Source organism: Hemicordylus capensis, chromosome 5, assembly GCF_027244095.1.
Source record: "Hemicordylus capensis ecotype Gifberg chromosome 5, rHemCap1.1.pri, whole genome shotgun sequence".
Classification (NCBI taxonomy): domain Eukaryota; kingdom Metazoa; phylum Chordata; class Lepidosauria; order Squamata; family Cordylidae; genus Hemicordylus; species Hemicordylus capensis.
This window is the reverse complement of record NC_069661.1, coordinates 105,427,420-105,450,394: the sequence shown is the minus strand read 5'-3', so window position 1 is coordinate 105,450,394 and position 22,975 is coordinate 105,427,420. Positions and strand designations below refer to the sequence as shown.

Below are 22,975 nucleotides of genomic sequence, written 5' to 3'. Positions count from 1 at the left end.
GGCAACGTGAAGTGGTGATCTGCATGTATGAAATGGCCACAGAGGCAAACCTTAACCTTCCATATAACCTTTTGCAAAATGCTTTTCAGTGGATCAAGTTTACATTTTCAGCTTCAAGTCAAGTGACAAGTCATTGAGCAATGAGATAACAAGTATTGTGCATGCATTTTGGCATCTTCCATGTAAAGCTAGATGTCTCAGGAACAGGGCTGTTGTGGACAGCAGCCATGGCATGGACTCTCCCGTGTTACCTGCACTTCTGATGTGACCAAGTGATTCTAGAAAGGGCCACGTTGTAGCTGTTCCCATACTGCTAAAAGTAACAACTGGGATCAAAAGAACTCTTTTTGGTCCACCAAGGGTTTGTGCATGTTCCTCGGGGGAATTTTGTTTTGTTGTTTAAAGAGCAGCAGATGAAAAAACCATATTAGAAACTGCTTTTGAAAGCCCCCTCAGTTTCAAAAGGAGTTTGCCATGTGAAATGAGAAGACTGCTGTTCAAGAAACACAAACCCCAAGATGTGTGGGTCACACAGTTTCCAGCCATGTCTGAAGGGGCCTTAAAGGTCACTGGAAATGAATTGCTCTCCTTCCTTTATAAACAAAAATGGTGGTACACAGGGGCTAGCTTTTTTGCTCCTAATAACGGATTCTTGGTATGAAAAAGAGGCTGTCATTCATTTCATCCCTTGGTGGCAGCAAAAGCTTAGGAAAAACTTGTTAGAAATATTTACTGCCACATATTAACCACTGAATGTTGAATATTCCATTAAGAGAGAATTACAAGCTACCTGCATGGCTGCATTTTTCCTGAAAGAAAAACAGCTTGTCCTCTTTACAATTCAGCAATCTTCTATAATAATGCCCTGTATTTCTGTGACTCTGCCTGCTGCCTGCTTTGTCCTCCTAAACTGCTCTGCCTATGTGAATAGGAGAGGTGCCATGAGGATGTAGACAGGGAGGGGACTGTGATTCACTGTGCCTGGGTAACCTACACATTTGCCCCTGGGAAATAGCTCTCAAAATGATCCTTCTGCCAACCAACTGCACTAGAGGCTGGCTCTGCTTCGCCCTGCTTCAGGGTGTCATCTGTACCTTTATGACATCAGCAGCCATTTTATAAATCTCCACTTTCATCTCATACCAGTTTCCATGCCTAGCTACCAACACACCTCATGCAGACAAAGAAAGTGAAAAAGTCTGCCATGCTTAACAGGGTTGGACGCAAAGGGTCAATAAGTGGGCATACAGAGGTAAGCAACAGCCAGCACAGCTGCTCTGTAAACATTCTACAATTTGGTGGGCATTTCATAGTAAAACAATAACAGATGCAGCTCCCAGCTGCAATGGCTGAAGGCCAACATCTGGGGACCCAAAGTTGGGAACCTCTGATTTGTAGAATCTACAGCAGTTGTTGCTTATTCCCTGTTGCATATTTGCTTTATATTTGCCTTTACAGTAGGAAGTGAAAAGAGAGCAGAAGTTGCTATTAATTCCAGGCAGCAGATACCCCCAGGAACTTAATCCCATCTGCTATACGTATGAAGAGAAGTGCTCACTGCACAGGCGGAGGATTCCCTTTTGTACATTCAGACCATTTTCCTGCTCACAGACGAGAAGGAAGCCCCTGAATGTTGGGTCATGGCCTATGGCCACAATTCTGTTCAGTCAATGAGCTTAATCATACATAATGGAGGAATGGGAGCATGAACTATTTTGAAAATGTTGTCATAAATTACAGAAAATAGCAGGAGATTTGGTAAAACTGAAAGAATTTCTAGACCTATTGGAAAACTAAAGACAACAATTTGTACTGAAATGATGCATGTCAAATTATGGGGGCCCACATTCTCCACAGCATTAGGAGGGTGGAGCAAGAACTCTGCCCTTGCAGGGAGTCAGGACACTAGCTGCTCTGAAGGCTTGCTGCACAGCCTAGCATACAGGGATGGGGGCAAGGAAGCAATTTTTCCTTCTCTCCCCTCCCTACAAAAACCCTGTCTGCTGCCAGAACTGAGGGCTGTTGAAGAATGTGGGCTATTAACTAGTACTATTTCAACTTTACAGTAGGAGTCAGCACCTGGTGGCCCCTGGGCCAAATCCAGCTCTATCTGGGGTCTCATTTGACCCCAGTTCTTGACTACAGAGGCAAAAGGGCATGTATATGACTTTGGCCACAACATCTGGCAGCAGGCCATTTTTCAGGGTAGGTGTTTGGAAACTTTGTTATCCCTTATGATAACAAACTTTCTATAAAACTGGTCACTGGCCAGATTTTTCATCTGTAAGTTCATTTGGGGTAGAGGCTGTCTTTTTGCTTATATTATTCTGTAACACATGATGTACATTTATTGAATTGTATAATAATATGGCAATAATAATAATAATAATAATAATAATAATAATAATACCCAACAGGTACAACCAATCGAGCCATCAGTATTGTCCATATTGAAAACAAAGCATGAGACATATCATTCAGTAGTGTCTACAAGTCCTCTGGTGCATGTGCAACATTCTTCATCCCAGCCATTCAGAAAACCCATCACAGTTATTCTACCCTGTCCTCCAAATCCAGAAAAGAAGAGTCAGACAGATGAGGCAGACCATGGGAGAGTGACTAGTGCGTCTATACCCAGGGCTACAACTATGCATAATTTTCGGTGAGAAATCATCATTCTTACCAGCTTGGAAACTAGGAACCACCTACTCAATCCTTCCTTCAGTCCTTCCTCAACCACCTCCTGTGTAGGATCATTTGGCTTATGTTGTGACATCATCATGTTGAGCATTTCCTCATCAGTAACAGCCAATGATGTGGAAAGGAGGTTGGAAAACACATAGAGTAATGATGTTCCAATATAGGGTAAATGAAATGAGTTTGTGGGGAAGAGGAGCAGAACTGAACATAAGGATGCTATTTTTAGCAAGGGTGCCATGTTGGAGCATAACGTATAGTTCCATCTCAGCCTCCAATTATTTATTTATCATTATCAATTATCATTGGCAATGCCAACCAAATTGCTTGTAAAAAATTGTGACCAAAATGTTAGCAACAGGGAAATATTGGGAATATTCCCAGAAAGATGAGAATTATATGACGAAGCAGAAGCTCCCACCAGTTGTCTACTTCCCAAAGACCAGACAATGCTTGCAACTTGGGTCTTACAATAAACTTGATCTACAAAGCCAAAGGTCAGAGAAATACACCTTTTCATGGGCACACTGTGGACAGCAAAGACTACATGGTCACTCTTCTGGCTCTCATAGATGTCCCATACATACATAGCCTAAAATACAGGTTTTCAAATGTTCTACCTTCAGTGAATACTTTCCAGTTGACCTGTCTGCTGAGGAATTCCTAAGCATCTGCCAGAGAACCTCTGCACATTGCAGAGGTTTGGGGGCTATGTTTTAGAGCACACATTGATTTAATGCAGGAGGACATTTTTCAAACTCTCTAGGACTTGCCATTGGCCATGTAAACAAAGTGTGGGTTCCTCTGTGGCTGTATATTGCAGAGGGAAATTGTACTGGTGAATACACTTTTTTTTAAAAAGAGAAGTTTATCTGCCATGTTGATTTTCTTATGGAGGAACCCCTGATAAGTTATGAGGACCCAAGGGGGCCCCAGAACACTGCTGGAAAGCCACTGCCCTAAAACATGAAAAGCAATTGTAGCAGTTAAAGCAAAGGGTCAGTTTCTTTGTGAACAGAGGCAGCTGGTGGTTGTGTAATATTTTATTTTGCAAGCAGGACAGGTGAGAAGCAAGCAGGAACATAGCAGGAATTGCTGTTGCTAACCCTAATGCAGTATTAGTCCAGCACTCATACAAAAGCCAGCTAGAAACTTCTTAGCAACCTGTTCCAGCTGGCTTCCAAAGTCACACTGTTTTCTTTTTGGCTGACCAAACTGAAAAATAAACAAACTTTAACACTGACCCTATAGATATATATAATTTTGGATATCTTCCACAAGAGAGTTCAGTTGTAGTTAAATACTAGTGTGATAGGTTGTTATTGGCTATCACTGAGATATGTTGTTCATCACTAACCAGTAAGTAAAAAAAATGTACAAAGCAAGGACTATTGCTTTGCTTAGATCAACAAATTGTGTGACCCATAGCAAAACTCAGCAGAAGGGAATCCTCAGAATTAGAACTCAAGTGATTTATTGCACAATCCTGGGGTAGCACCATTTTATAGACAATCCTAAAAAATGTCTCATTAAGTTGAATAGGACTTACTCCTAAGTAAATATGTGTTAGATTTTAACCTTAATGTTCAAAAAGCTGTATCAGGAAAAACTCCTATGAGTTCAATAAGGCTTACTTCCAAGTACATGTACATAAGAGTGTAGCTTTAATGTACAAACAGCTATGTTTTGTAACCCTTTACATGTCCTATTATTCTCCAGGGCAATGAGTGCCTCTCCAAGGAAACATGGGGAGAATCTTAATGAATCCTTGAAATTACTGGGGTACAAAAGCAAAGAAGAGGAATGGGCTCTGTTGGATGACATCATGGTACGAAATGCACCGAGGAGCCTTGTATCATTTGAATTAGATGAGCACTTAGACAGGTGAGACAAGATCAAAGGAGTAAGAATGTCACATCTGACTAAATTAATGAATGGGGATTTATTGATTCTGTATTCCCTTTGTGCACAAAAATGTTCATTTCAAATATCTACAGTGAGAACCAGGAGCTGCAAATGACTTCTAGAGACGGCAGGTTTCATAACAGGCAAGATTACTATTAGTCCCTCTTCAGATGTCTCAGCAGAAGTGCAGAAAGAAGAAACACAAGTCATTGATTGGGTCAATTCAGACATCACACAGAGACAAGATTAAACTTTGGCTTTGGGTGCCATCTCACAGCCTCAGAAGCGCGTGCTTTCCCCTCCTCTGCTCACACATGAGTGAGAAGAATTCTACTTCTAATTGTGTTTAGAAACAAACCAGGATCAATCATGACATCTGATACAATCAGTCCTGGCTTATTCTAGCCAAAGTGCTTTAAAAAACCCATGATCTGAACCAGAGTTAAAACTTTTTCAGATCATGGCTTATTTCAAATACTTTGGCTAGAATAAAGCCGGATTGGTTGGTTTGCTGGTCACATCCAATCTTGGCTTGTTTCTAATGAAGAAACAGGTGTTAAATGGGAGTCATGCAAATCCTACACAGGATGAGAACATCATTTGGACCTATTCCAAAATCTCATAATAATCAGAGTTCATGACACAATACGTCTTTGTATGGAAGTACCCCATGTGGCATTTAGGGTTTGGTCACACATGCAGCACATGATTATTTCCAAATTGACACTGGATGATGCAGTGATTAATCTGAGATGACTCAAGAGGCTTGTTATGCAATGACAATGTTATAGATGAACAGTTCATCTAAGGCAAAACTGGACAATGCCACTTCGTAGTGTAGGTAAGATCTTGTATTATTGGATAGTCCCCTGCATGACACATAGAAATCTAGCATATCAGTAAAAAGCAGCACCCTTCTTTCTGTTATCTAGTTTTCTTTGTGCAGGATGTTTTCATATATAGAGGTGCATTTGGTCATGCTCCTACAGACTGAAGTGGTGTGTTACAGGCAGAGTTTTACACATGTGAGCTGTTTGACTCATTCAGAACTCACCATGATGCTATTGCAAATGAGTGAGGAAGATGTTTGTGTGAATAAGTACTTAGTCACAGTAAAACATATATTGCATTTAAAAATGTCTTGCACCACCTGGAAATATGTCCCTGAGGGCTGTGCGACCCTCAGGGGAACATTTCAAGATGGCATAAGGCACGTTCAAGAGAAGGGGAGATTGGCAAAAATCTTCTTGCACAATTGGCACAGCTGCAGGAGTAGAAGTCTTCTACTGCACAGCTGCCTCAAATGTGCAGCCTTAGCCAGGATGTCAGCCAGTAATGTTTAGATCATAACCAACCATTTGTTTTTTCTCAGAAAGATCTATGGACTGAATAAACACATTGAGTAATTGGTTTTTCTATTCCATTTTAGATGCAATTAAGTGTTTCCTCTTTTCTTAATATAGCTTTATGGTTCTTCGCCTGTCTTCTGCTATGGACAACAAACATCTAGTTCAGTTTATTCAGCATCTGGAGGAGGACACCCACAATACCATGGCAAAAGTGGTATTATATCGAAAAAAGGAAGATCCTTACAAAATAATTGTCTTATTGGTGCCAGCCAGAGAACTGAATCTGGAGCTGCAGAGCTTGCGTGAAGAGGGGTATTCTGGCCCTCCAGAGCCCTCGCAGCAGTTCAAGCTAAGAGAAGGAGAACAAATTCATTTTAGGTTTAGTGGAAATATTTTTGCTTCAGGTAAATAGGTCTTCTGTTATATAACTACATTCCATGTAGTGAACCCATTTCAAAGCACATTAGTAATGCTGATTTGGCTTTCCACATGAACATTTCAGAAAGAAGAGCAAACTCAGTTTAACTTCCCTTTCTTAAGAACATAAAAACATAAGAACAGCCCTGCTGGATCAGGCCCAAGGCCTATCTAGTCTAGCATCCTGTCTCTCACAGTGGCCCACCAGATGCCTCTGGTAAGCCCACAAGCAAGAGGCGAGGGCATACCCTCTCTCTTGCTGTTGCTCCCCTGCAACTGGTATTCAGAGGCACTCTGCCTCTGAGGCTGGAGGTGGCCTAAAGCTACCAGACTAGTAGCCATTGATAAAACTGTCCTCCATGAATTTGTTTAAGCCATCCAAGCCATCCAAGCTAGTGGCCATTACCACATCCCATGGCAGAGAGTTCCATAGATTAATCATGTGCTGTGTGAAAAAGTACTTCCTTTTGTCGGCCCTAAATTTCCCGACCTTCAGTTTCATGGTATGACCCCTGGTTCTAGTGTTGTGAAAGAGGGAGGGGGAAAATCTCTGTCTACTCTCTCTACTCCTGGCGGTCCTGAAAGAAACTGATTATCTAGAACCATTTCAAACTGGTTTTTGGGCGGGCTACAGGGTGGGTACTGCCTTGGTCAGCTTGATGGATGGAATTGACAGAGGAACTGTTGGTCCTTCTGGATCTCTCGGCAGCTTTCAATACTATCAACCATAGTATCCTTCTAGAACGTCTGAGGGGGCTAGGTGTAGGAGGCACTGCTTTGCGGTGGTTCCGCTCCTATCTCTCGAGCAGATTCCAGATGGTGTCAATTGGGGACTGTCACTCTTCAAAACCTGAGCTTTTATATGAGGTCCCTCAGAGCTCCATATTGTCTCCAATGCTTTTTAACATCTACATGAAACCACTGGGAGAGATCATCAGGTGATTTGGAGCTGGGTGCTATCAGTACGCTGATGACACCCAAATCTATTTCTCCATGTCAACTTCATCAGGAGAAGGCATATCCTCCCTGAATGCCTGCCTGGAGGCGGTAATGGGCTGGATGAGGGATAACAAAGTGAGACTGAATCCAGACAAGACAGAAGTACTTGTTGTGTGGGGTTGTTACTCGGGAAATGATATTGACCTGCCTGTTCTAGATGGGGTCACACTTCCTCAGAAGGAACAGGTACGCAGTTTGGGAATGCTTCTTGATTCATGCCTCTCCCTGGTTTCTCAGGTTGAGGCAGTGGCCAGAAGTGCTTTTTATCAGCATCGGTTGATACGCCAGCTGTGTCTGTTTCTTGAGATTCGTGACCTCAGAACAGTAGTACATTTGCTGGTAACCTCCAGACTTGATTACTGCAATGCCCTCTATGTGTGGCTGCCTTTGTATGTAGTCCGGAAACTACAATTAGTACAGAATGCGGCGGCCAGGTTGGTCTCCGGGTCATCTCCAAGAGACCATATTACTCCTATATTACAGGAGTTACACTGGCTGCCAGTAGGTTCGTGGGCAAAATACAAAGTGCTGGTTATAACCTATAAAGCCCTAAACAGCTTAGGCCCAGGGTATTTAAGAGAGTGTCTTCTTCTGCACAATCTCCATCATCCACTGTGTTGGTCAGGGGTGGCCCGTATGTGGCTACCTTCAAGTCGTTTAGTGGCCACTCAGGGACGGGCCTTCTCAGTTGTCACTCTGAGACTTTGGAATGCACTTCCCACTGACATAAGCCTCTCCCCATCTCTAGAAGTTTTAAAAAGATCTTTGAAGACTCATTTTTTAATCAGGCCTTTTAGCTTTTGTAATTTTAAATATTGTAAATTGTTTTCATTTTAGGCAGCTTTTTTTGGAGTTTTAATTGAATTTAATGTTTTATTTATTTGTATTGTTTTGTGATGGTGAACTGCTCCGAGACTTTGGTTTGTGACGGGGTGTGTGTGTGTATATATATATATTCCATGCATAATTTTATATACCGTGATCATGTCCCCCGCATAGTCATCTCTTTTCTAAACTAAAGAGCCCTAAATGCTGCAGCCTAACCTCATAAGGAAAGTGGTCCAGGCTCCTGATCATCTTAGTTGCCCTCTTCTGCACCTTTTCCAGTTCTACAATATTGTTCTTGAAGGTGTTACACTCTACAGTACATATTGCTTTCTAAAGGTAAAGTGTGCCGTCAAGTCGATTTCGACTCCTGGAGCCCACAGAGCCCTGTGGTTTTCTTTTGGTAGAATAAAGGAGAGTCTACCATTGCCTCCTCTCATCAAGTATGAGATGATGCCTTTCAGCATCTTCTTATATCACTGCTGCCTGATATAGTAGCAACGGGTATTCAAACCAGCAACCTTCTGCTAGTTAGTCAAGCATTTCCCTGCTGCCCCATTTAAGGTAGTTTTCTAGTAATGTTTAATTTGTTTCATCCACCTCAATATCCAGTGTATTACTGACATGTTCTGCCACTTAGTCTCTATCCATACATGCATATACATGCTGACACTAGCAACATCAATACGGCAGTATTCTTCCTATCTGTTCCTATCTATTCTTCCTACCATGCATTTGAGGGGCCTGTCCCTAGGTTCCCTTTTGCAATGAGCATATGTACGGACATTCACACACAAATACATTTGTATAGACTCCTGTAGGCACATACAATGTGATGTCTAGGTAGGGCTTTCGTTGTCCTCCTTTCAACCTATTCTACTTTGTCTACATTATTCTTAAAGTGGGACACCTAGAAATAGACACAGTTCTCCAGATGAGGTCTGACTAGGATTCTTTGAAGATCAGGGATGCTCCATCACTTAGGTCTTGTCAGTCATTCATTTTTCTCAGGGGATCTTTACTGCATGAATTTTTATTTCATTTTCATACTAGTTTTAAAGAAACAGCAGTTTAATATATAATGCAGAAAATATTTTAATTCATTGCAATAATCCTTGGTAATTTTAATTTTAATTTTTAATTCACTGCAATAATCCTTGGTAATCTTGTTCTGTTTGTATTGCATGTAAACAGATGATGGAATGGCATTTGGAAAAACCTACAAACTTATTTTTCATGCACAAAGAAGCCCAAGGCTTGCCCTCCAAATCAAGGAAGTGGATGAATTTGGTAACTACAGTTCACCCCATTACAAGGGAACTGTCTTATTTTATAAAGTGAGCAAGGAAGCTGTAGCTAAGAACTTGGAGCAACCGATTTTGCCTGATGACTACCAGCACCAGGCCCCTCTCTGCAAATTGGCACTAACCTTGCCAAAGGTAAGTTCCAGAATGCACATGTTTAGCAGGCAGTAAGGGTATTCACACACACAGCCTAACCCAGGCAAGGGCAGCACAGCCTGGGTTAGCAGGGGCATAGCAAGGTTGGAGTGGGCCCAGAGACAAGATTTTAAAATGGGCCCCCTGTCACTGAAGCTCAGCTCATGAAGTAAAGAAAACGTAAATGAGGCTGAATAGTGGTAATCAAAAGCAGAGTAAAATTTATATACATATCTCCTACGTGCCACAATAGAACATCATCCTAAATTATTTTTTTAAAGGTTTTGTAAATTGTGGACGATGCAAGTCATTTAATGGTACTAGAGAAAGACATGCTGTTCTGGTAGCTCCAGGTCTTAACACTCACATCAATTTCAGAGGATGAATACAACTGAGGGAAACTCGGGTGGGTGCACGGCTGGGGGAGTCAGTCATGTGACTTCCCTTTGGGGGCCCCTCAAGGCAGTGGGCCCCCAGACAACTGTCTCCCCTTGCCCTATCATAGTTACGCCCCTGGGGTTAGGCTGCATGTGTGAAGTACTTGGACCGAGGTCATCCCCAGCACTGCACCCATGCCAAGCCCCTCTTATGATGCCACTTTTCTTATGCACACGCTTTCACTGTGGAGCCTGTGAAATTTCCAAGAGGCTGCAGACATCCTTTGACAAAAGAGGACCACACAACAACTTTATTTGGTAGCCACCCCACAACAAATTTTTCTCTGAGAGGCTCACAATAGAACAATAAAATAAAATACATAATTAAAACAAATAAAATAAAAAAGTAAAAAACACAATGCAAAAACATTTTAACACGTGTTGTTGTTTTTTAAATGTACTTTTAAAATCTATTTTAAAGGGCCAGAGTGAATAGAAAGGTCTTCACCTGGCACCTAAAAAAACAAAGTGATGACACCAGGCGAGCCTCACTGAGGAGGCTTTCCAAAAATGGGGTGCCACCACTGAAAATACCCTCTCCATAGTAGCCCCCCTCTTCACCTCATTTGGCAGGAGGACTCAGAGCAGGGCCTCTGAATACTTACTTACTTACTTACTTATTTATTTATTTATTTATTACATTTTATATCCCACTCTTCCTCCAAGGAGCCCAGAGCAGTGTACTACATACTTAAGTTTCTCCTCACAGCAACCAGAGTCACCCAGCAAGTATCATGGCTGAATGGAGATTTGAACTCAGGTCTCCTGTGTCCTAGTCCAGCACTCTAACCACTATACCACACTGAATATGATCTCAACGTCCTGGTTGGTTATGAGGCAAGGCGCTCTCTTGGGTAACTTGCTCACAAGCCATTTAGGGTTTTAAAGGTTAAAATCCTCACTTTGAATTGGGTCTGGAAATGGATTGGGACCCAGTGCAGCTAATGAACCACTGGTGTGATATGATCAAAATTCCCAGTCCCAGCTAATAATCAAAATATAGAGAAGACCTGAGTTCTTAGTAGTGGAGTGGGCTATTGGTTGCCAGAACTCAATTTATCATATTCAAGGGTGGATCAGTAATTGGGTGGACATGTTCCAATAATATGAGCTGCCCCAGACCCTGCGGATGTGGGCTTAGTGAGGTTGATGTGGAGGCCTGCAGAGGTGGAGGCTGAGTGGCAGAGGGAGGCTGCAGGTGACCCAGGGGGTGACAGGTGGGGGGGGGGGCTGCAGTGGCAGTAGCTGTGGGGGTGGCAGCCCAGGCCCACCAAAAAATTTGAACACAGGCTGCCACCAACATTGCTATTTGTAAGCTGGTACGAGGTTTAAAAGAGACAGTAAGTAAAGTGTGCCGTCAAGTCGATTTTGACTTCTGGTGCCCACAGAGCCCGGTGGTTTTCTTTGGTAGAATACAGGAAGGGTTTACCATTGCCTCCTCCCATGCAGTATGAGATTATGCCTTTCAGCATCTTCCTATATCGCTGCTACCCAATATAGGTATTTCCCATAGTCTGGGAAACATACCAGTGGGGATTCGAACCAGCAACCTTCTGCTTGTTAGTCAAGCATTTCCCCACTTTGCCACTTAAGGTGACAAGAGTCTTCCTCGAAGCCTTGCACTTGAGTGTTGAGGATGACCTCAACTGCATTGTTTGTCTTATCAGCGCTTACAAGAAAATGAGAGGTCAGTGGTGGTTTTGTAATGGTTTGTTGAGGATTATAGTTCCTCACTGAAGCCATCTGAGCCTCTGGCTTCAGGAGACATCAGCCACTGAGTCTCATGTGGCACATTCCAGAATGCCTGCACAGGACACCACTATCAAGTTCCATTGCTTTGAGCTTCTTGGATAGGGGTGAGAGAGAAATGTAATTAATAAAGATATGTATCTTCACCCACACAGCTTCATCACAGCCATCAAAGGGTTTGGGAGAACTGCCCTGATTTCCTTTACAAAAGTAACATTGAACATTGTTAGCTTAATTTTCAATTCTCTGATCCCTTAATCATAGTTGGTATTTCCTCTGAATATCCTTTCTTGTACAGCAGGAAAAGCTCATCAAGCGTCCACAAAGCACAAAGAGGATTTCTCTTGATTCATCAGGTGAGTTTGTACTACAGAAGATAACATGCAGTGATCCTGTGCAAGTTTGCCCAGGAGTAAGCCCCACTGAGTAGATGTGCTTAGGATTGCAGGCTCAGGCTGGAACTGTATGTTACCCAGCCAACTCATCCAATTCAAGCTGCCATTTCTCAACTGCAAATGGCAGTGGAAGGGTATGACATGCCAGTGAAAAAGTGGCCGGCAGGAGAGTACTGCTTATCGCCATCCTTTCCCCCTGCAACTCATAGGAACATAGAAACAAAGAATGCTGACTTATACCGAGTCAGAGCATGTTCTGCTCTGACTGACAGCATCTTTCCAAGGTTACAAGTAGGAGTGTCCCCCAGCCCTACCTGGAAATGCCAGGGAGTTAACGTAAGACCTTCTGCATGCAAGGATGCAGATGCTCTTCCTCTGAGCAAAGGCCCCATCCCCTAAGGAGAATATCCTTTAGTGCTCACATGTAGTCATCCATCCAAATGCAAACTGAGGCAGACCCTGCTGAGCAGCAAAGTGGACAGTTCATGCTCGCTACCACAATACCAGCTTTCTCCCACCAGGCTGCCTTTTCCCTCTGCTGGGGTTTTGTGTAGTTTCATTCATACTTGCCATTTGCCAAGGATTGGGTATGTCACAAGGGATTCATTGAACTCCATGCCCTTAGGCCTTACTTAATGAAAGAATAAGACCGACATTTCTTCAAGCTTTTTACAATGATACATGTTAAGAATCCTTTAAAATAATTCCCTTGTCTTTAAAAAAAAAATACTGAGTTAATATTTTGACTAACAGAGGCACTTTGGGACAACTTAATGCACTGGCTGTCGCAAGAACTATCAGAAGATAATGCTTCGTGCCTTGCGCTTTCTCTCCCGCTCCACCGAAGCACTCTTCAGCTTATTAAGCTGAAGTGTCCTGATAATCTCACAGAGCAGATCTATGAGCTCCTGTGCTTCTGGAAAAGGAATCTTCCACGATCTGCTGACAAGCTCCATCTCCTCTCTCGCTATCTCTGTAAGAGTGGCAGGAGCGATCTTGCCGAAGATCTTCGGGTCAACTGGGAAAGTAAAGTGTTTGTGAGGACAATCCACTAATAAGAATGCAATATAGGAGTGTGTTAATGTAAACCGGATTTGTCTAGCAAAGAAAGTAGTGTGCAGGGTTTTTTCTTTCTCTCTTAATGGATGATTCTTTGCATAAGTTAAATGAAGCCATTTCAAAATATATGACCAGTTAATATTCTTCATTTGTCCAGTAAAGTAATGATTTGCCAGACTTATAGCTGCTGCACATGGAATTATATATATTATTATATAGTGTTCCTGGAAGGGAAGCCTAAGGATACAGGGGACAGGAATGTAAGTCACTGCACAATGACAAAACAGTAAATCTAGACTAATCTCTGTGTTTAAACTAATTATTTAATACATTAATAATTTTATAACTGTTAATTGTATAACTGTTAATTGATATTTTAAAAATAATTGCCAAGTACTTGGATACTTCTTGGCAGTCATCCCAGTGCCTTTGCACAAATTGGCTAGAGGTTGGAGCAGTTCTTATTGTACAATGGGATATAATACTGACTGAAGTCATTACATTGTATGTGTGTACTGGTGTTAGTATGCCTGTATATGTTTTTTGAAGTGGTTTCCATGATCAGTGGGAGCAGCCGAAATGGGCTTTACAGGGAGAGCAGGCTAAGCCCACTCTCCCCCCAGATGAGCAGCCTCCCTCTACCACTCAGCCTCCACCTGTGCAGGCCTCCACATCAACCTCATTAAGCTCAAATCCCCACATGGCACACACTCACACACACATAATGAGCCCTTTCTCATGACCGGTGAGAACGGCTCCAGAGCAGGGAAAGCGAGTTAGATATACCTTCCCCGCAGACAAGCACTCCTCCTGTGCTGGGCATTCCCTGTGCATCCAGACAGTGAGCAGGGTCAGGGACCGGGATGCGTCACCCCGGCCCTCACAAATACCATAATGCGTCTCATGAGTGCAGCATGGAAATTCCACTTCCCCTCCCCAGGCTCCCTGCTAGCAGCTGTGGCTGCTAGACAACAAAAGTTGTTCTAGTAAGAAATAATCAGCCTCCTTTCCATTCACTTTCTCTACATCTGGACTAAATTTGGTGCAAAACAAGGTCCACAAGCTAGAACTCTTGCACCTCAAATGTTTGTGTGTCCGCCATCTTGGATCGGGGTGGATGTCATCATTACAAACTGCATCATTGAGTTGTCCCTGTGTGTCACTCACTACAGCTGTTCCAAATTTGGTTCAAATCAGTTTGACGGTCCTCAGGTTAGTGCACTTGTGCTCAAAGGTTTATGCATCCACCATCTTGGATTGGGGTGGGTGACATCATCACAAACTACACCATTATGGCATCCCTATGTGCTCATTAAGCTTTAGCAAATTTGGTTCAAATCGGTTAAGTGGTTCAGTCCTCAAGTTATCAGCCATCTTGGATTGGGGTGGGTGACATCATCACAAACTACACCATTGGGGCATCCCTATGTGTCCATTAATCTAGCAAATTTGGTTCAAATCTGTCAGGCGGTTCAGTCCTCAAGTTATCGGTTAAGTCCTCAAGTTAGTACATGTGTGCCTCAAAAGTTTACGTGTCTGTCATCTTGAATTGGGATGGATGACATCATAACAATTTTCACTGTTGAGGTGTCCCAATGTGTCCCTACATCTGTAGCAAATTTGTTTCAAATCGGTTGAGCAGTTCACAAGCTAGCCCACTTGCACCTCAAAAGTTTATGTGTCTGCCATCTTGGATTGAGGTGGATGACATCATCACAAACGACACCGTTGAGGTGTCCCTGTGCGTCACTCACTGCAGTTGTACCCAATTTGGTTCAAATGGGTTAGACAGGCAACAAATTAGCCAACTTGCTCCTCAGATGTTCATGCAACCACCATCTTGGTTTGGGGTGGATGGTATCATCACACACCATGCCATTAGGGCATCCCTATGTGTCCCTACAGTTGTAGCAAATGTGGTTCAAATCAGTTAGGTGGTTCACAAGTTAGCCCACTTGTGCCTCAAATGTTTATGTGCCCATCATCTTGAATCAGTGTGAATGACATCATCACAAACTATGCCATTGAGGTTTCCCTATGTTTCTCTACAGCTGCAGCAATTCTGGTTCAAATCGGTTAAGTGGTTCACAAGTTAGCCCACTTGTGCCTCCAAAGTTTACACATCTGCCATTTTGAATCGGTGTGGATGACATCATCACAAACTATGCCATTCAGGTGTCCCTGTGTGTCACTCACTGCAATTGTACCTAATTTGGTTTAAATTGCTTAGACAGTCCATTAATTAGCCCACTTGAACCTGGTGTTCATGTGGCTGCCATCTTGAATCAGAGTGGATGACATCATCACACACCATGTCATTAGGGCATCTCTATGTGTCCCTACAGCTGTAGCAAATTTGGTTCAAATCAGTTAAGCGATTTACAAGTTAGCCCATTTGCACCTCAAAGTTTACACATCCGCCATCTTGAATCGGTGTGGCTGACATAATCACAAACTATGCCATTGAGGTGTCCCTGTGTGTCACTCAGTGCAACTGGATACTCTGCACCAGAGGACTGGAAAGTAGCTAATGTAACTCCGGTTTTCAAATAGGGATCCAAGGGGGATCTGGGAAACTACAGGATGGTTAGATTAACTTCTGTGCCAGGTAGATTGATGGGATGCATACTTAAGGACAAAACTCTTAAACATAGAGAAGAACAGGCCTTGCTGATAGAAAGCCAGCATGGCTTCTTCAAGGGCAAGTCTTGGAAACCTTTTGGAGTTCTTTGAGAGTGTTAACAGGCATGTGAATAAAGGTGATGCACTTTCATCACCTCACTTGACATAGCATACTTGGGCTTTCAAAAACCTTTTGACAAAGTTTCCTACCAAAGGCTGTTGAGTAAACTAAATAGTCATGGGACAAGGGGACAGGTTCATGTATGGACTGGTAATAGGCTGAAAGACAGGAAACAGGATAGGAATAAATGGACAGTTTTAAGAAGTGGGGTCCCCCAGGGATCTGTACTGGGACCAGTGCTTTTCAACTTGTTCATAAATGATCTAAAAGTTGGGGTAAACAGCAAAGTGGCCAGATTTGCAGATGACACTAAACTATTTAGGGTACTGAAATCCAAAACAGATTGCGAGGAGCTCCAAAAGGATCTCTCCAAACTTGGTGACAAAATGGCAAATGTGGTTCAATATAAGCAAGTATAAAGTTATGCATTTGGGGGCAAAAAAACCCCAACTTCAAAACTGTCGGAGGCTGACCAGACTGTCAGAGACTGTCCAGGAGAGAGATCTTGGGGTCATGGTGGACAGATAATTGAAAGTGCCAACTCGGTATGTGGCAGCAGTGAAGAGGGGAAATTCCAGGCAAGAAATCATCAGGAAGGGGATTGAAAAATAAAAAATACTACTACTATGATGTTAAATCTATGGTGTGACCACATTTGGAGTACTCTGTATAGTCCTGGTCACCGTATCTTAAGAAGGACATTGTAGAACTGGGAAAAGTGCAGAAGAGGGCAACCTAGATGATCAGGAAGGAGCCTGGAGCACCTTCCTTATGAGGCAAGGCTATAGCATCTGAGGCTTTTTAGTTTGGAAAAGAGGCAACTACAGGGAGACATGATAGAGGTATATAAAATTATGCATGGAGTAGAAAGAGTGGAGAGAGATAATTATTTCACCCTCTCATAAGAACAGCCCTGCTGGATCAGGCCCAAGGCTTATCAGGTTCAGCATCCTGTTTCACACAGTAGCCCACCACAACGCTAGAACCACGGCAATGGGGAAACCTGTGGAATTGCTGCTTCTGTACCTGCTGCTTCTGAACAGCAGCAGAGCTTGTTTGAAGTCCACAGCAGCCCAAGGGCAGATTGTTACAGCAATGGTAGGCTGCACTTCATGTCAGCCAATCTACTTCTCCTTTAGCTTCAATCAAGGATAGCTTATTGGTAGCCCCTAAGAAGATAAATATAATAATTTAAAAAGAGACCTGCTGGATTAGACCCAAGTCCTCTCTAATCCACATCCTGTTTCTCATAGTGGGCCACCAGGTCCTCTGGGGAGTCCACAACCAGGAGATGAAGAATGTCCCCTCTCCTGCTGTTGCTGCCCTGCAAGTGGTATTCAGATGCATCCTGCCTCTAAGCCTGCAGATAGCCTATAGCCATCAAAATTAGCAACCATTGATAGATTTGTCCTTAATGATAACGATAAAGTTCTCAAACAGACTGTATATATTCCCCCAGTGTCTCCATTAGATTTTAATCAAGGCATAGTAAAAGCCATGTAAAATAACACATCTTATTTACTACAACATTTATTGTAGCATCAGTTTTCAGCAATCTTATGAGGTAAACTTATGAAGTTCATGAAAATGGATGTTTTGAATTAGAAGTACTAATGTTTAACCACAAGATGGCCTCAGTGTCTGTTTTTAACTAAAAAATAAATAAACTGTGTTGCAGAAATAACAAAAATAAAGAACTTTACTTTTAAAACAAATACAGCAGGACATTTTCACACTTTTTAACTTGAGTGGTCATTTACATCAATAGTGAAACAAACAGTATAAACAAACATTACTGTGTTTTCCGTTTCATACTGAAAGGGTTTTTTAAATTAAGTTTTTTGAAGTTCTAAAAATCATACATTTGGCATGCATTATTTCAGAATCTCACCCCTGCTTCACTTAAGATGATATGTGCATAGAAGCAGAGTTCTAGCCCCCCAAGACCCTTTTACCCCCCAGATCCTTTTCTTGACTGGATGCACTGGGTACCATAGAATGCTGTGTGGGATTAAACCTACATCTAGCACTAGTGGTAGTGTATACACAGTGCCTGTTGCCGGATTGACATCTGCCACATAGATGTTTGATGAGTAACACAAATGCCACTGACTCAAAATTGGTAGATTTAGTGTTTCCCCAACAGCTGCCAAAATGGATGAATACAGATGATCATTTACCATGTAGAAAAATACCAGGGTGAACATATAACTACCTAGTGAGCTCTTGTCTATACTCTCCTGCGTAACAGTGGGGAAATGGTCATCTGTATCTATGCAGCCTCTGCCTGACTTAGAAATTATTTTATGTATGCATGAAAGGGAAAAGAACAAGGAGCAGGAGGTTAAAAAGAATGGAGAAGAATGAGTTTAGGAGTCCTTTGAAGTGATCATCTGGGTTCATTAAATGCAGAATTAGTCCTTTTGGATTTGTTGCACACAGTCCAGACATCTTCCTTCGAGACTCTGTTTTCCAGTTTTGATGATATTCCATTTCCCCAACACCGCATGAGCTATATTAGTGATTAGAGAAATGGGAGTCCTCCCACACATAGTACACCCATTGTTGCTGCTGTTGCTATATGGCATGTAGCTACATGAGTATCATGGGTACCTTTTGGATATTTGCCTGTGATGTGAATAATATGCCCATCCATGTACTTGCAGCATTTTGTGACTTTTATCCTCCATCCCACCTCCATAATATGAGAGCAATGGCTTTTGAGCTGTTTCCAGGAATTCCCAGGCTTCATTAAAAAGCTTCTTGAGAGTTTCTCAATAGCTGAGGACAGATCAGCTTCCACAAAATACAGAAATGGTTTATAACTACCAATCTTTCCCAGAAATGTGGCACTGCGGCCTAGGGCAGCTCCAGAAGGGTGGCAAGCACCCCACAGAAAAGTGGCTTCCCCCCCCCCATTTCTGTTTCAGAAATATATTTCATTTCTGTTTCAGAAATTTCTGTTTCAGAAATCTAATATGTGAGACATAGTTTGCCCATCTATAAATGCACTTTGCCCCTTCTGTGCCCTCTTTCAATTTCTTTTTCGGGTGCTGTCACTGACTGCAGGCAAGTGTTGAGTATGTTTTAGAGGGTGTGGTTTCTTCACATGAAACACTAATGATGCTGTGAGGATCCAGCAGGGGTGGGCCTGCTTTCAGGGCCTGAGAGAACTAGCTGTTTGTCCAATGGACCTGTCTCCTTGCACTCTGGAAAGCGCCATGCATATTTAGACAAATAAACAAACAATGGCACAATCAAGGCCTGGTAAGGGCCAAGTTGTATAAAAAGCAACCAAAGGCTAGCAATAAGTAGAGTACTCTAAGGCTGATACCTGAATGTCAAGTATCAAAGGCAACAGTGTGGGAAAGGGGTGCAGAAGCTAAGCAGGAAGGGTTCTATTCAGGTCCACTCAGTTGTAAGTCTTACTGAATTCAGTGGCATTTATTCCAAATATTCAAAGGATTGCAGCTGTGAGTGTAACAACAAGAGGAGGCACTTGGAAAGCAACACCTTCCCTCAAATGGTTTTTGCTGGACAAATGGGATCACCAGTAAAGCAGAATGTGGATCTGTGTAGATAACATATTAAAAATGGAAAGCTAGACTCTAATGGGAGAATCCTTCAGTCTCCTGGGATGCCTGACTCAAGGATCAGTAACCTCTGGGACATTTCACAGAAGACATTACTTCCTCCATACATTCAGTTTGGCCTGTTTTTAGGGCCAGAGCCACCATTGCACGGGGGGAGAGGTGTGTGTGTGTGTGTCAAAGAACCCAGGCCACCATGCCTCAGGGACCGCAGCTCACACCCCAGCCACACCCCTGCATCTGACACCAGATGCAGGGGGCGTGGCCATGTTAGCAAATGGGGCCATGCACCCCGTTTGTAAATAAAATCTGGCCAGCGCCACTTGAAAACGCAGGGAGAGGTGTTCCCGACCAGGCTGGGAGCCCAGCGCTGACTGAAACTTCTCAAACATAGAGCCGTGCGGGAGTGTCTGATGTCAGACACAGGGAGTGTGGTTGTGGTTGGGGTGGAGGGGGCAGCCGGGGCAGGCTGCACAAGAGCCGCCAACATCCTCCCGACGCTACTGCCTGTCCTAATCTATTCCTTACCACATGGAGAAACAGGAACGATATATAGTTACAGCCAACCATAACTAACTCCCAAGGAAAGGAAACATTTATGTCCACACTACTTGGGGCACCATTACCCACTCATTTCACTACTGTGGATGCAGGGCCGGAATGCTGAAGGAGCGACTTTCTATGCCCCTGAGGACATTGTTTCAAGGCCCAGTTTGGCAAGCAGAAACTATTACAGGCTTCGCCTCTCCTCTCCTTTGTCAAACAACTGCTGGAGAAGGAAGAGAAAAGGCCCATGGTCGTTTATGACTGGCAACCAATCAGAAAAGAAAAGGAGAAGCCTGCAGTCAGGAAAGGAAAGAAAGTCTGTTCCATGCTTGTGGCTGGGCCTGAAAAAATTGTCCCTGTCTCTTCCCCCTTCTCACAGGCTCTGCCTTAGGACACTTTAAGGGCTCTGATACAGATCCAGAGTGGCACAATATCATTCACAGCTGCTAACAGGGAAAGTTTCCACACGGGTGCATCAGCTAACTGATTCATCCAGTGTTCAGGCTTTGCTGCCAAACACGGTTAGAGATGCAATGGAATCCCTTTCTCCAGGGGGTTATTTTGATGACTCAGATGACAAAAAAGACCCCTCAAAAGCCAACTTTGAAATGATTTCCTTTGGTGCTTTAGTGCAGGAAAATGTATGTGGCAACTATGTTCTATATAAGCTTAATGTCAAACCATTTCTCCCCTGTGAAATGAGTGCTTTGCTTTTTGCAAAGCAAGAATAATTTTTTATGTTTTAAAAAATGACCTTGTAGCACTGATATTTACAAGGATTTTCAGAGATATCTTATTCTCCTTTGAGCAAATATCAAGAGACTAATCATCAAAGTAATGACACTATCACTGCCAAAGTTACACAACTTTAGTATTTATAGAATATACAGCATAATTTGAGGCAGATCTGGACATACAGGGCAAACATGGGGATCTCATTCTCAACCTGTGTTTGTTTCCTAAATAGGCATGTTTCCAAAATTTTCCCCATGTACAATGTTGGAAGTATACAACAGCAGATGACATTTTCCTTCTGTAGTGATCAGCCACCCCTCCCCTAAAGAGTTAACTGAAAGTGAACCCTGTCCTCACTGACAGGCTGGTGAACTCCAGGGCTCAGGCAATCAGCACACCAGGTGGGTGGGACCTAGAGAGCTGTTGGGAGGAAGTTGAGTTTCTTCATTAGAAGAAGCTGGACTGGAGGTGCAGGAGCAACTCATGTGGCCAGGGAGGATGGCTGCAGGAAGATGACTGCAGCTCTTGGAAGCCAGAACTGCAGGGGCTTGAATTCTCAGCCAGGGTTTGGGTGAGTTCAAGACAAAGGAATCCAGGACTTTAGTTTCAGGAAGTTTAGTCTAGAGAAAGTTTGTTTAGTCTGTTTTTTTTGTCTGTGGTTTGTATATCCCTGAAACTGTTCTATGATTGTTTACCGGTAATGTAACTAAACTAAGAAACACTAGTCTTCACCCATCCAGCCAGGGCGTTGCAAAAGACTCTATAAGCTTTTAAAGGTGCTTTTGTATTTTCCTACATACCTGTTTCTTGCAACTGGATAACCACGATTTTTAAAGCATGCCACCCCAACATCATTCAGGGTGCTTTTTAAAGTATTCTTGAGTATTTTTACCTGTTACTAAAAGCTGAGAGAGCATCAGATGGAAGCAGTCTGTAGCATTTGAATAAAACTGTTTTTCTTTTTGTTCTTTTCTTTTACAAGCCTCTCTGAGTGGATTTTTAACTCAGGAGAAACTGGGGACTGAAAGGGTGTCTTACTCTGGTGCAAGCATGTCCTCAGACTTTCAGCAAACTACCAGTTTTCTCACCACGTGTAGGCTTGCATGTGGAGGATTTTTGTGTACTTTTCCAATAGTAAGAGACAGAGAGTTTCCCTGGGATTCCACCCCATGCCTAGTGATGGACAGGCTCTGTTGAAAAGAGGGGTGGCAGTCATTTTTGAACCTACCAGAAATACATAAATGTTTTAGGAGCACCCTTTGCCAGAAAGCTCAGCAGGGATGATTAAACATTGTTCCTTCCCTTCATGTGAGCTTGCTCTGAGACAAAAGCTATAATCTGCTACACCTTCATTATCTGGTTGTAAGCTTCCAGAGATATCTAACTGGCCAATACTGGAGACAGGATGAAATGGACCTTCAATATTGACAGAACATTCAATATCGAAGAACATGGTTCTTCTTCTGTTCCTAACATCATGTTTCCTTCTACTTTATGTGAATTTTATGGGAATTTTTTACAAGCTTCTCAGAAACTCACAGCTTTTGTAATTTGCCAACTAGCAGAGGTAGATGTCATATTCTTCTTCTTATCCTGATCCTGCCAATAGATCCCAAGTGAAATTAATCCTTTATTTCCACAGAATTAAGCCAAGATAATGTAGAAACAGTGGCTGACATCCAAAGTAACACTGCACTAGTGCAAACAGGTTGCAGTAGTGCATTTATCTTGTGGTAGCTAGTTGCTTGCATCCAGGTTAGTGTTGCATCCATGCAACAGGGTGTGCTTATGCAACCTGTGGTGCAATATCTGCTGTGAAACCTCTTCCTCAGCCCCTATGAGTTGTAGTGAATGATGCAAAGCTAAATGCTATCCTTTTTGTTCAATGCTTGCACAAGTGGACAGAGAGCACAAGCGACTGAGTAACTCTGAGCATCTGCTCAGCTACATTACCTTCTTGCATGTGTGCATCTTTCTTTGTTGTACCAGTGCAGCATTAGTCTGGATGTCAGCCACTGTCTTATGTGTCATAAATCTGGATCCAGGACTCCACCTGGAGGATGAGGCAAAAGATCAGAGGACTGGAAAGA

The 22,975-nt window shown here is 42.8% G+C and overlaps 1 protein-coding gene across 1 annotated transcript in view; it reads left to right on the top strand.

Annotated features, from left to right (window-relative positions):
* DTHD1 (death domain containing 1) overlaps nt 1–13,267 on the top strand; it is a 30,023-nt gene extending 16,756 nt beyond the window's left edge. The window contains exons 5-10 of the mRNA XM_053256785.1: nt 2,418–2,662; nt 4,417–4,581; nt 6,066–6,355; nt 9,387–9,631; nt 12,116–12,173; nt 12,966–13,267. Coding sequence (XP_053112760.1) covers nt 2,418–2,662; nt 4,417–4,581; nt 6,066–6,355; nt 9,387–9,631; nt 12,116–12,173; nt 12,966–13,267 — 1,305 coding nt within the window. The remainder of the gene's footprint in view (nt 1–2,417; nt 2,663–4,416; nt 4,582–6,065; nt 6,356–9,386; nt 9,632–12,115; nt 12,174–12,965) is intronic.
* The last annotated feature ends 9,708 nt before the right edge of the window (nt 13,268–22,975 follow it).